Raw genomic sequence first — 14,905 nt, 5'->3', positions numbered from 1 at the left:
GGGACTTAATGGAGAATTTATATTCCTGTTGGCAGACTGGACCACTTCTGTCCTAGCTGGCTGACATCACTGGAAAGATGTTCGTGCAGCCACTTCAGTGAACATTTAAGTGCTATGTTTAGAGCCTGGTAAGATGATACAGTGCCCTTGCTCTGCATCTGTGCTGGGTGAGCAACTGGGAAGTGTGAAAAGGTCCCAGTGCTCTTACTCCAACAAAAGGGGGCCACAGGGACAAAGATGTGTTAAGAGCATTGAGAGATATAAGGCCTGCTCCTACATCTTGCAGTGTCTCTGAGACTAGGGACAAGTCACTGTACTGCTCTTTGCTGCTTACTCCACCTCATCTGTGGAAGAGGGATAAGATTTATCCAATTTCCTAAAACTTGCTGGGATTTGTGGATGTTGCACCTTGAGTACCATTGTTCTACTTGGTAACTGCCCCATTATAATACCCAGCTGTCCAGGCAGAATATCAGACAAACAGCAATAATTGCAAGATTTTCTTGTTTGTGGAAAAACATCAGGTTTACATTCCCAGTTGCTCATGCAGAGCAAATATGGAGTCACAGAACTATCATCATAGCAGTGTCTAAATATAGCAGTTAAATGTTCTTTGAAGTCTCTTTGTGATCATCTTTCCTCTCTGTTTTGATCCAGTAAGAAGAGATACAATCCATTCTGGCACCAGGGATATAAGTGCACCTGGGAAAAAAATGTACAGCCATACAGTCAGCAGATTTGCAAATTAAAATTTAAAAAATATGTAGATAATCAAATAGGCACATAATGCAAAATTCATGGCAAACCCTGGCTATGGGCATAACTGAACAAAATAGTTTTGGACTTATATTAGGTGGGTTTCAGATGCAGTAAAATTTGATGGAAATTCAAGTGGATTCTGGATACAGTAAAGTATGATGGAAATTAGGAAAGCAGGACATTACTAATGGCTGTAATGGGCATTGTGCACACCAGGTAATAGACAGCAATTTTTAATTAAGATGCTTTTTAAGAAAAAACCCTTGACTCTGTTTCCTGTAATTTCTTGTCATGAAAAGGTACTGTGTTCTAGCTGAAAGCACAGGGATATTTAGCCCAACAAAGCAACCTTAAGGAGAGAACAGGGAAATACATGGATTTTGCCATTGATTATTTTTTTAATTTCTGTAGAGAGAATGCTTCACAAAATATATCCTGAAGAACATTGTAGTAAGGTCTGAAAGCAGATGCATATGTTCCATGCTGTGGCTGTCCTGCAAGCACAGAGACTAAACTGACAACTGCTAAACGACATTTGTTTTGTTTTTTTTTTGTTTGTTTGTTTTTTTCCCCCAAAATAAACCATGAGCTCAATACCAGAAGCATTAATACCAACACTTCAGTGGCAGGGGTCAGGGCTGGACTGCATTAGGCTGCATTCTCTAGGGTTTCCTCCCTCAAAGAGAGGGCAGATGAGATGGCTGAGAAATCATGCTCCACCTCTGCCCTAAAACTGGCTCAGAAGAATGTCATGTATCTATCCTTTTCCCTGGATTATTTGGGTTTTTCCAGCAATATGCTTGTGGCAGGAGAGTCCATATCTTCTACACATCTAAGGAGTCTCTCCAATGACATCACTTGGATACACAGCAATAATTGCATGTTGTTCCAAGGCAGTCCAACTTTTCCAGGCTGAGGACAATCCTTCAGATGTCAGTGTAACAAGGACTTGGCTGACTTTGACCACTTAATCTGCAGCTACCAGTCTTGTTGCCTGGCTCAACAACTCTCATTACTTCAAACATTACTCCTAGAGTTTTCAAAAATTATACTGGCTCACATTCATGTGGTCTGTAAGCACGACTAGCTAGCATCATTTATTTTTGGTTTTTTTTTTATTTTTAATGTGGAGAATCAAACAAAATGTCTACGGCTTTTGATCTTATTTGAGAATGCTTTTTTTTGTCCATTCTGTGAGTGCAAAGGAAGAGTTGTGACAGACAAATATAATCAGCAACAAATGTGCCCGTGGCCTGTCAAAACAATTGTTATGACAAACTTTGGTTCCCTTTTCAGGCCTGCCACTGAGGGGTTGTATTAGATTAATGTAAAGTATTGATCTGGCATGAATGGATTCTGCCAAATGGAATAAGTTGAAAAAAATTTGATGGGTTATTTATTTATATTAGCAGGCTTTCTGCTGGAATAAAAGTTATCCTCTTTCTTGTAGCTATTGCAAAAGACAAAAGGCACAATTTCTGTCTAGCATACTGTGGTCGACTACAGAGAAATTTGTGTGCCTGATCCAAAATAAATGGATAATTCTTTGAGATGCTGTAGCTCACAAATATGACTTATCTTAGGCAAATCATTCTACATGCTCTTTTCCTTCCCATCCTTAAAGACAGATGCTGTCTTGTTAATGTTTGCTGTAGCTACTTTGAGATTCTTAGACTAAAGATGTTTTCATACAGTACAAATATTTATAATGATGGTCTACATAGAATCAGGTTTCAATTTCCTGTACTCCAAAAATACACCCATAAAATATGCAGTGCGTTTTATGGTTGCCCAAAATAGCAACATCCAAAATAGAGCTTGGATGCCAATATGCTATCTAGAAGAAAAATTAAACTGATCCTAGAGTGTGGAAGACCAGGCTCTTTGTTTTTGCCTGTCTCTATGTTTGGTTACTGTTTTCACAGGAGGATCAAAAACTGAAGGAGATGAAAGCTCTATAGAACTGGATGCTTCCCAAGAAGGATTAATTAATAATTGAAAGGATTTTACCTTTTAACTGAGCTTCACATCTTTGGTAGTGTGTCATTTCAGCATCTCTTGCTGTAAAGTGTTCATTTCAGACTCAGTAATCCCTCAGACAGTGAATTAAAACTCACTGATCCTTGAGTCTGCCAGAAGATGGTACAGTCAAGATGTAACAATGACCAAATATAGAAAGATTTTGGTCTTGGATAAATTAATTTTAGGGCTAGGTCTTCACAAAACCAGACCTGCCTAGGCAGAAACAAAGGTGCAATCACTTTAAAATCAGTTGCTAGCAGTTTTAAAAATATGTATAAATAACAGTTACAACTTCTTGGATAAGAGGTGGAGCTGAATCAGGTTTGGTTGTTGCTCTTCAGTACCAACATTAAAATTCAGAGAACTGGAAAGTTCAGGAAAGCTGAGGAGGTGAGCAAAAAGAAGTGCAGAAGTTGTGCAATCTGTTCCCAGAAAATCAAGCTCATGGTGGACTTAAAGATTGCCATGGTAACACAGAGTCACTAAATACTGAATCCAAGTCCCATTTGAAGGTCTGAGGCCGAGAAAGAAAGAATAGAGTATTATTACTGTGTAAGTCAATCCAGGACCATATAAATCAAAGCTCCAGAGTAAGGGCGTCTGTATTTCCTTTGATGGTCAGAGAGCTCAGTAGTTGCTTTCATTTTGGCATCCCATAAGCTAACATTAGTTATGTTGATAGTCTCTGCTATAAACTCTACAAATAGGGGAGATTGAATATGAAAATATGTTAGAGCAGCTTTACAACTTGGGCCACAATCTGATTGTGAGAGGGAACAAGACTCCCTTATGTGGTGACGAGCAGCGCATAATAAGCTCCAATCTCAGGATCTCTGTAGACTACAATGGGCTTTTTCTTCCCCCAGCTCTGCATTAAGAAAACACCAATTCATTTCTCTACAGGCAGGATCGTGCCCAAAGGCAGCATGTTTGATGGAGACTCAGTTGATGGCTCAAAAAACCTTTATTATGTTCTGATAAACTGGGGACTTGCACTTTCTTAGAAGCCCATGCTTTTTCCTGATGTGCCTCCACAGGACCTTCTCCTAGAGGGCTGAAACCACATGGCAGGAGAAACACTGAAGGGAAAGAGCTTCAAAATCTCTAAAAAGCCTGTTACTACATTTGTTAAGCATTCACCAATGATCCACTCACACATTGGGTACCGGTCAGTGAGATAAATACTAGCTGCCCATTCATACTGCTAACTAAAAAATAGGTCTGAAGGAAACAGCACAAGCATGTGGATGTAATTTTTGTTTGTAGATGTGTGTGCCTGCTCACCACAACATAAAAATTACCATTTGAACCTCAGCTGGATTACTGTAGTGTGGAAAGTGAATGAGTGGCAAAAATGGAGGTTACAAGAGACATAGAGGTGAAGACAGACTGTTGTAATGATTCAATTACAAAAATAAAACAATGACCATAACAGTTGGTAAAAGGTGACTTCTCACATTGTGATGTTCCAGTTCATGTACATGCCACAGACACCTATAGGCTCTCCTCAGACACACTGAACTTAAGTGAAGCAGACATGCCAGATATCAGCTTCTAGCAGGAGTCTGGATGATTAGAGGATAAAATAGTTTGAGGCACCATTTCCATGTAAAGAGAGTGCCAGCCAGGCAGAAAAATTCTAAAGTGAAAGCAAGAGAAGGGACAAAGCGAGGCTGATGTTTGACAGCTAGTAGAAGTACTGCATTGTGGTGGATAGTGCCATGCAGAGCTTCATGAATATGTTGCTAAAGTGCCTTGGTATTCAAAATTAGCCTCCATACATTCACAAAAGTCTGAAATGCTATTGGAAAAGATTTCAGGATTAATTAGAAAAGTGAGAGTCCTACCAGGAAGATTTCCACTCTAAGAGTTTTATTCCCCTGACTGTTAAATCATCCTTGAACGAGACAGAAGTTTTTTCCTGCTTTGGAGAGGATGGGGAGGATCTAGAGGATTACACAAGCAGATGAGAACACTGGGACCAGGAGGGAGAGAGGTCTGTTGTTGGCACTTCTTGTGAGATGAGAGGACCTGCTAAGAGCATCCAGCTCTCCACCATGATAGCTTTCACAGAGGCATTAACTCTCTGTAGGCTATTTGGGACACACATTTGGGTTTCCTTCGCATAACTGCTTTGGTTTCTGGTAGACCCAGATGCTATTCCAAGGAAAATACCTTTTGCTAATGCTCATTCTGTTTTGGCACCTGGCTTAAGCTGTTCTGGCAAAAAGTGAGCTGGTGTGAGCTGTATCACTGCTAAGTGGTTTTGGTCAGACTGGTTTGACAATATTTCTAATCTTTCTTAAGGGTAGACCAAATATGGCTCTGCCAGAAGTCTGGGAAGCAGTCTCCAAGGAGAATGTGACTCAGGCGGAAATTGAGGTGGGCCCCAGATGAAAATGTAATTCAAAATCGGTTGCCTGTAAAAAGGCAAAAAAAGATAAGGGTTTACAAATTCAGTGATCTGTAAAACAGGTCCTCCTATTAATTTCTTGTTTCCCATGTCATGCCAGATCTATTGCTTCATTGTCTTTATTGACTAAACACCCTCTTAAAAAGAAAAATTCTCACCATGATTCAGTTTATTTTCCATATCCCAAAGCACTATTTTTTATGACTTCTAATACAGGCATAAATCTCAGAAATTACATCAACTTTCTATAGAGTAAAACTTGCGTGAACTGAAAATCAACCACCCTGTCTAGTTTGGAAAATTTTTCATTGAGCTAAGGTTTTAGAGTAGTGGAAGAAATATTAAGTACAATGCACTGTTCCATTCAAATTCAAACATTTAGCTTTGTGCTTTGAGTTAAGTCTATTTTGCTATCAGTGGTAGATCTGTTGAGTATTTCTAAATCAAACCCAAGCTTTGTAATGAATCTGCCCCTCTGCTGCACTCATTTTTTTACCAATTTTGTTCTGTGTTCATTGTTTTTCCTGTTTTCTCTGTGGCAACATTTAATTCCTTAAAATTGGAAGCCTGAGAGTTGATTACTGAACAGACAGGATTATCATGCTAACTAGGTGTTAGGCTTTAAGTGTTTGAGACAGAGTTTTCCAGCCTTGCAGAGTGCATCTTGCTTTCTTCAGATGAAAACTAGCAGAACTCAGTGTCAGCCTTGGTGGTGGAGTCTGCCTCAGCCAGCTCTGAAGGGTTGTAACACCAAGGTGCTTGAAGAAAAGTAGGATACTGATAAGAACATGCCTTGATATTTTGAGCATAAGGTACTGAACATAATTCTTTAAAATCACCTGGCTCAGAAGGGATGAAGTTGCTGTAAGACTTCTAGTTTTGTCTGGGGTATTTTTTTAATTACCAATTAGTAATTGGTTAATTTTTTGCTATCTTTCTCTCCACACACATTTCTTGCTTGAATAAGATGAAACTTTTTCCTCAAATTTTGTATAGAGTCATACTAGGGAAAGAAAAGGTTTGAGAAAACAATAAGCAAAGGAAGTTCTCTCACTGCAGACAGTGAGTTATTTATATTAATTTTTAAATCTGGAGAGGTAAGACATTAGCAGTTAGCATCGACACCTATTGTGATTTTTAAAAAAAACCCTTGAAACTGAGCATCAGCTCAAGGACCATGCCTTCTTCAAATAAACAATTACACAGAATGAAAAATACTGCCTGGAAGACACTTTGCATTGCAGCTTTCTTCTTGGATTCTTGTAATAAATGAGCTCAGTGCTTTGACAGAGAATGAAATGTTGGCTTATGAGGTTTTTTTTAATTTTCCTAGATGAAACTGAGGCACACATTGACTACGAAGATAACTTTCCCGATGACAGGTCAATACCTGCCGAGAATGACCATGGCAATGGCAAAGAGGAAACTGAGCAGGAGCAAATACAGCTTTCCCTCAGTAGAACTTCAGAGGAAGGAAGAGCTGGAAGTACCAACGGGGTTACTCAGCACACAGACATTTCTGAAAAAGGAAGCAGGGCACCAACTGAGTCCCCCGTGTCACTCCTCAGCCAAAAAAACTTGTTCTGGTTTCCATCAGAAACTTTCAGTGAGCCCGAACCAGAGAAAGAGACAGATGATTCCACGAAAGCACAGTTTTCTGAAGGTGATAACCACATTGGTGTGAAGACAGTCTATGATGAACCTGGTGCCAAAATGTTTTATGACAGTGAGGATTTCCCCATTGGACCCATTCTCACAACGAATGACACAAAGACAGCGATGGATGCAGTTGCCATCACTGACGAGTCGTGGTTAGATGGATACCCAGTAACACAAGAGGTGGTGGAGGATGATGAAGAGGGTGATAAAGTCGATGGTTCCATGGGAACAGAAGATGACATCATCCTCACAACTGACCAGCCAAATCATGTGGAAGTAAGAAAATCAGGAAATGGCAGCCCAGCTCCAGAGGAAGGTCTAACACAGATTGTGGCAGCAACAACAGCGGCAGATGATGAAGGGGCTGAAGAGACAGTGATGCCACTTACATCAGTGAGTGGTCTGGAGAGCTTCAGTGTCAGCAGGGGTTATGAGGACGCTGTGTGGGAACATCCAGCTACATCTCTGGAAACTGTGACTCAGGAGCCCACTACAACAGTGCCGTTTGACCTCAGCAGCTTAAAAACATCCATGTCAGAAACCTCTGTGACTGTCAGCCCCTCTGGTCACACTCCATACACAGAACCAAGAGACACAACCACCTACCCAGAACAAGTAGCAACCACTGCACCAGCTCCAGACATCATTACTGACACAGCATCCCAGGAATTAGCTGAGCAAGAAAATCTCACCCAGGGCCTTGGAGAAAAGCCCATCCCCACTTCTGAGCCATGTGAGGGAGAGGATTGTCCCAAGGCCAGTAAAGGTGCTATCATAGCAGTAATAGTGATTCTTCTCTGCTTGTTACTGGTTGCAGCTGTTCTGGCAGTGTGGTTTTTCAAAAAAAGGCAGCAGAAAAATTCTGTTTATAAACTAAATGGAAGGTGTCAGCCCAGACATCACTGTTACCACCACTACCACCACCAGCACATTGAAATGCAGAAAGTCTAACCAGGGGCCTTTTGGCAGAGATCAGAAGAAAAAACATACTGATGCTAGATGAATCACTTGACTCATGGATGCTAAAATCCAGCAGTGCAGAAAGCAGAAGAAAAAAAGAGTGCTATAAGAACATAGAAGACAGAAAATATTTCATCCTTTTGAAATTGCAGTCTAGCATATTCGACATTTCAGAGCTAGAGAATCTGTACATTTTTATTACAAGGGTCTTTTGGAGACACCAGCAGAACACAGTGTGCTCAGTAGGACATCTTCAATTTGTCCCGCTGTTACATTTTTCTCCTATTAATAATAAATTAATTGATTAATTTCTGTGTTACCTGGTTATAATGTAATGGTAGGGCTGGTCAGGCCTCTTTGGTCTGTTCTCACTGGAAGAGGAAAAGAAGGAGGGAAGAATGGAAAAAGGATTTTTTGGAGCAACCACACACTTGGTGTTTGTTCCTTTTTTAGAACCTGCCCAAGCTGGTCAGGATAAACCACCTTAACAAATTATTACCTGATGTGTCTTAAAAAGAAAAGCTATTTGCTACCAGACTTTAATGGATAGTATTGCAATGATTACTAAGGTCATTTTCTTCAATGTTGTGAATTTAACAAGCCACAAATGTTGGATCGTTATGCTACTTTTCTGGAAGGTGTTTTTTAGCCTTAGTGAAGAAATGCCATTCTTAAAACTAATCTTGCTGTAGAAATGATGACGTTTCCCTGGAATTCAGAGAATACTGTAAGTGCCATTCTTCCTTGAGCATGAGCAGGAGAGGAGTCAGAGCACCTTTGAATGCAGGTGTTATGATGAGCAGCCTCTCATCACAGAGCCAAACACTGATAAAGCACTTTCCAGGGGAACCCTGTGTAACACCGGCTGCTTTCTGAACACGATGTTGACTGACCAAGATACTGAACTTTAATTCCCAGCCAGTAGTACCTCTGGCAACCGAAGCCATGTGTAATACTTGTGGAAGGACTGATTTTTTACCATTCTGCTCTTGCATTGGCTGGAGGAGTGGACATTGGCTCTGGGAGATGGGCAGCCCCTTTTCATACTGCTTATTGTGGTTTGAAAGATAAAGCGGACCTGGGAAAGAAATAAATTGCATCTAGCTGATAAAATGCATTCAGCTTTTAGACTGGGTATTGGTACAAAAGTACTGAGGCTTTTCCAACAACACATTCCATCTCCAACAGTTCTGAAAATAAACAGGAAGAGAGGGGAACATGTTTTCTAGAATCCCTTAGCATAGTTCGTGTGACTTTATTATGAGGTCTTCCTTACATTTCTGAATGAACAAGAGGAAGTCTGGCAACTGTGAATAATCTGCAGGTCAGAAATAAATTCATCTGCCATTCAGCCCTAGTCAAAGAGTAAGAAAAGGTGCCTGGGTGGAGTTCATTCCGTGCTCTGGCTTGAGTCGCACTGGTAATCACCTCTAACTCCATGGAAGGCAGGCTTTATGAAATGGAGTGCAGAATTGGGCCCATCTTACATGCAGCCATCAATCTCAGGGCTGGTAAACAACAACAAAAAAAAGCATTTTTAGACAATGGCTATGGGTTATCTTGGAGAGTTTGACCTCGGAGGGGTAAGAGTTGAATCTTGCTGCCCAGAAAGAGCCACAGTAAATAAAAATGACAGAAACTGTACAGATTTGTAAATATGTCTCTGACATATGCATGACTTCATGCTTTTAATGCATTCTACACTATGAAATGACTCAAAATTTCTGTTGTAAACTATTTTTTTAAAGCAGTTAAGAAATAAAAACTCAACAATGGATTTCACACCAAGCAACTTTATGGAGACTGTTAACTCAACTAAAACATATAATCTGCAAACCCATGGAAATATGCTGAAAAACAAACACAGGAACACCCATTAAAAATATTGCTTAACTGAAAGGTACAAGTAGGTGTTACAGTTCTGTGTAGCACCATTCCAAATGAAAAGTCAATCCTATTTGTCCCAGGAAGTGAATGTGTAAAAATGAGACTCAAAATATAATTACAAACACAAATTGTACAAGGATCTTATTGGGGACTTAGAAACACTTGTTATTAATGAACCAGAAGAAAGTGTACATTAACATAATGCTTTGGAGGTATTTAAATAAAACTCAAGTTACAAAAACACCAGGAGAGGAAGTGTGTGCATGTGTTTTTGTGCAAAGCATCCAGTTTGCCCACAAACTCCAGTTTATGGAGAAGAGATAGGCCTGTTACTTTCACAGTTCTTGTAGAATATTAGCTAAAATGTGTTTAGCTTTGACTGCCAGACCAGTTCTGCTTTAGAACAGCTCCCCTCCTTTGCAGCATCATCTGTTTGTATTCACAGTATTTGCTTTACCAGGGAGTTTGGGAAAACTAATAAACAGATGGGGATAAACAGCTTTTCAATGATACATTTGACTTAGACTTCCTTCTGTGTGTGAAACTTGGCTAATCACAGATAATGGGAGTGGTAAATAATATACACATTATACAATGAATACAAAATCTTAACATAAAAAGGTCAAAATAGAGTAGGAGATGAATTAATTAGAAATCAAAGCTGAAACTGCCAGCTGCATGTTGAAATTAGGAGAGGAAAAAAATTGGGGAATACCAGAAGTGCTTTTGTGATGGTGACATCCAGCCATTGATCTGGTACTCTATGATAAAAATTACGTATCATTCTCTTCTAGGGAAACCACACGCTACAACCGGCTGGTTAGAATTTTCCCACTGGTGTCCAGACTGGGATTTCATCTCCCTTTCTTCTCCTTTCCTTTGTTAACCTATTAAGCTGCCCCCCTTTTCATACAGACCCTGTGCTCAGGTGTCTGGACACTTCAGCAGGCTGAAAAGCGACACTGTGGGGTGTGACACCACAGCTACTGGCAGTGCTTGGGGGTTCAAACCCACACAAACAAAAGGAGGCTGCCCCCCTTTGTACAGAAACACTGGGTGTCATGTATTTTAGGTGTTTTCTAAGTTCTTGGGCTGAAATCCCCTCAATTTCTGTGCTTGTCCTAGCAATATGTAGTTATTGTGTTGTGCTGTCTTATTGCTTACTGTGCCTCAAAAGCTATTATGCTGGAGATTTGTTGCCATGGGCATTGGACCCAGCATAGATTGATTATTTTCTTCAATGATTTACCTTTTTTTTTATACCCAAAAATTTGTAATGCAAAGATAAAACACAATGCATATCTCTGAAAGATCACAATATGTAGCTTTGAATGACCATTTAAAAATTACCCTTAATAAGAAATTATTACACTATCATAAGGCTTGTCAAACTATAGGGTTTCCACCAGCTCAGGATAATACTTAAACGTTTAATCCTTTTTCAGATAAGTGATAGTGAGAATGGGGCAAAGGCAGAAAGCCCCTTTTTTTATTTTCCATTAAAGTTCACAGTCATATAAAATTACTTCTCTGACTCCCATATTTCCACTTGAAAGTAAGCAAGTTCCATTACTTTGCAAAAGAATTAATCAGGAAAAAAAAGCACATTTGTTACTTCAGGATGCTGAAAAGACATACCTATGAGATATATCAATGGGAAGAAAAAGTTTAAAATAATCAAAGAAAACTTAGAAAGTTTTTCTACAGGAAAAGTTCACATTTATGAACTTCAAAATTCAAACTCTCTACAGAATTTCATTTCCATATAACATCAGTACTTTAAGGAGAGAGAAGAGGGGAAGGAGAAAAGATGGATGCCTAAACCACTGAATATTTCCTTGCCAAAAATAAATAAATAAAAATGTATCCATTTATTTTAACATTTTCTCCTAGGCACTGAAGAGGACTTAAGATACAAACCCCTGATTTGCTGGGGTGTGCAACCCAACTTACTTTGGCTACTTCTTACTTAACTCCTTTTTTCTATAGAGCTTAAATTCTCCACACTAGGTCATTCAAGTCTTGAGTCACCAGGAAAAAGAAGTCGCTGTTTAAAGTATGGCAGACAACCAAAAGTTCAGACAGCTGCAATGAAGGATTAGTTGTGGGTTTTTCTCACTGCCTTGCTACAAACTGCATCACAGCTCTATGTTCAAACATTATTAAATGGGAATGTTTTCTCTGGCACTGGCTTCTCCTCCCCACAGTTTAAGTATTGAATTTTTTTTACTGAAGTAGCTTTGGTTTACAGCTCACATTAGAACTTAAAAACATATTTCCATAGTAGCTGGCATATGCAGGCAACTGTTTATTCTCAGTACCAGCCATAATAAACACTTGTACTTTTATAATCCAACAAATCTTTGTCTAATCACAACTCCGTTTTCAGGGCTGTAAAATTTGCATGCTATTTAAACCATTTTTCATGAAGACTGTCTTGAAATGGAAAGACTCCCTAAGTGTGCCTCCATTATCAATACAGACCGATAATTCACTCCAAAGGATGTGAAGATAAATGGTAGGTATTGATGCTAACTGAGAAAGAACTTTGTAAAGCAGGCCATGCTATCAGATTTTCAGGGGGAGAGTTTGTCTGGAAAGTAGGGAGAAATGACACCTCATTGGTTGGATGGGCTCTTAGGGTGAATTAAGAACAGCAGCTGACTAACTTTTGGGTTTATATTCTAGCATTCCAAAGCAGTAAAGCTCTGGAAAACGGAGCAATTTGAATTTGCTTTTGGCTCATGCCTTGTCAACAGAAGTAATGAAGGTCTGCTTGCAGGATTGCTATGGCAAATGAAAGAGCCCAGCAGGACATTTGTATTCCCTTTGAATTTGCCAGAACTGATCATTCTAAAAGTATTTGTTTTTCATAGTTGATTTTGTTGGCAATAAGAATTGGAAATAGGAGGCACAGAAATATAGAGCCTGAAATGCTCTTTTATTGGAGCAAAATTAAGCTTTGAGGAGAAAAATCTCCACCATCCTTCCTCCTTTTTTTAATGGATGTCGCCATTTGTAAGAATGAATTCGCAAGGAGCCAGTAATAAAAAGAATTGCTATCAGCAAGAGTAGACATTAAATTGAAAAGGATTATACTCTAGCAGAGTCTGTGAAATGCACTGATTTTTATCCTGTGCATGTCTTCCCTTACCCAAGCTTTAGTGCTTACACAAGAAACACTGTCCTGAAAGCCAGTGGTTGCGTTTTTCACCTAAGCAAACATCCCCCTCAGTGCGACACCGTTTCTGACTCAGTTTAATCCTCAGCTCCCAAGCAGCTCCCGATCCTGCAGGACCCCATTCAACAAGAACACAAGCTCAGGACTCCCATGCACGCAGATCCCTGTGCTAGGAATCTGCCAGGAGATGGACTTCACCCACCTTTTGCCCCTAAGTGGTGATGGAACATGCAGGTGGAGTTATTACACACTCGCTTGTGAGCGCTGAAAGAGCATCAGAGGCCAACAGCAGCTACCAGGATGGCCAGCTTTGTTATTAGAAATGTGAGTAATTATTAAAAAGTGTAGCTGTACAGCTCTGCAACAGGCAATACTACCAGCAAGGTGGACAGACACTGTACCAGTGCTGCATTCAAACCTGTCACGTGAACACGGTGTGTTCAGCAAGGTGATGTTCCCATGAGCATCAGCATCACACTGTAAACCTTGCCAAAAGTGGAGACAAATCTAAATATCCCATCTGGTTAGGCATAAGCTGCTATCATCTGAGGCAGACTCACAACTGCAGGAATTTGGGGTGGCAGAAGGGAGGCAGGAATATTCCCACTGCCTCCCAAGAAGAGTTGGCAGGATCAGAGAAGTGGAAGAATAGACACCAAGTTATTACAGTCACATGTAAATGTTGGCATTTAACAATAGCAGCAGGAAAAGAAAAATCAGTTAAAAGAACCTGAGAATGCTGAAAAAAGCCACAATAAATACTGAAGAACTGGAAGAGGAGCTATTTCTCATTAGAAAAGAACAAGGGTTTGAGAACTACTTGTACTTATTAAGATGGAACTGGCTTGGGACTATATGAAGTGGAAATTAAGAAAGCCAGAAAAAAGATCCACAGGCACTAGAACAAAATGAAAAAGGGATCACGGTGCCATCTCACAAGGCTGCAAGAGAATCAGTTGCCTCCTCAAGTTAAATCAAATGGTAAAGGACATCAGACTTACTTTAGGCAGGCTTAAAAAAAAGAAATCATTGGCTAATGGACATCTTAGTAACTCATGAAATCCCCACCTGAGAAGGCACAATGGGAGGGGAGTTTAGCTGCAAGATCAAGAGGTGAGGAAATGAGCGAACGTGAGAAGGGATTAGCTAAGAAAGCCTTGAAGACCAAATCACAAGCTTGCCAGAAAATTGATAATACCTGAGAGGCTTGCAATAACCATTGAAAAACTGTTCAGTGAAGAGGAAAAATCAGGATTCATAGGCACCAAACGTATTCCCACTGTAATCTGTTGAAGTCAAATGAATCACAAAACAGGTAACTCTGGTGCCTAGTTTTTACAGGTGGAGTGAAAAAAATGGCAGTATTTTACCATGTCCTTTGCTCTTTAAAAAACATAATAGGAATCTCAGATAATTAGGGCTCGAAAGGGGAATGGAGTTCTTTAACTGGAGAGAAATAATTCTGGGTGCAAAACAAAGAGGTCCTGGAATTTATTTTCTCTCATCTTGTACCTACTGCAGTCTATGCTACTTGCTCCACTAACAGGCAACACCTGATTAGGAGCTTTATGCACGTGTAATTTCCACCCAGGATGTACAGCTATGGGACACCTTGGGCTCAGGAACCTGAATTACAGCCATCGTTCTTGGAGACTTCGAGGCTTTGCACTGCAGTGTCCACAGACACAGCACACAGGAGCTGGGACACCACAGGGCACCACAGAAACAAACAGCCAGGCAACAGCCAGAGCTCAGCAGAGCTCTGAAGTCAGTTTGGTAAGTGTTGATAGCAAAAATGTGAACTAAAAATGCTGTAAAACAAATGTAGACGGATACATCCCTCTCCAACCAGCTCCATACCCCTTAATAGTGGGATTTCTTGATTTGAATGCTAGAGTACCAAAGATGAAGATATTGGCTGTCACAGAATCACAGGATCAATATTATAAGCTGCAAGGGACTCACAAGGATCATGGAGTTCAACTCCTGGCCCTGCACAGGACATCCCAAGAGTCACACCCTGT

At 40.1% G+C, this 14,905-nt stretch overlaps 1 protein-coding gene across 1 annotated transcript in view; it reads left to right on the top strand.

Moving 5' to 3' along the window:
• The window catches only part of SUSD5 (sushi domain containing 5), a 40,770-nt gene extending 30,827 nt beyond the window's left edge, over nt 1-9,943 (top strand). Inside the window, exon 5 of the mRNA XM_059850339.1 lies at nt 6,528-9,943. Coding sequence (XP_059706322.1) covers nt 6,528-7,804 — 1,277 coding nt within the window. The 3' untranslated portion in view covers nt 7,805-9,943. The remainder of the gene's footprint in view (nt 1-6,527) is intronic.
• The last annotated feature ends 4,962 nt before the right edge of the window (nt 9,944-14,905 follow it).

The sequence above is a fragment of the Haemorhous mexicanus genome, chromosome 1, assembly GCF_027477595.1.
Source record: "Haemorhous mexicanus isolate bHaeMex1 chromosome 1, bHaeMex1.pri, whole genome shotgun sequence".
Classification (NCBI taxonomy): Eukaryota; Metazoa; Chordata; class Aves; order Passeriformes; family Fringillidae; genus Haemorhous; species Haemorhous mexicanus.
The sequence above is the reverse complement of the archived record's forward strand: the minus strand, read 5'-3'. Positions and strand labels throughout refer to the sequence as shown.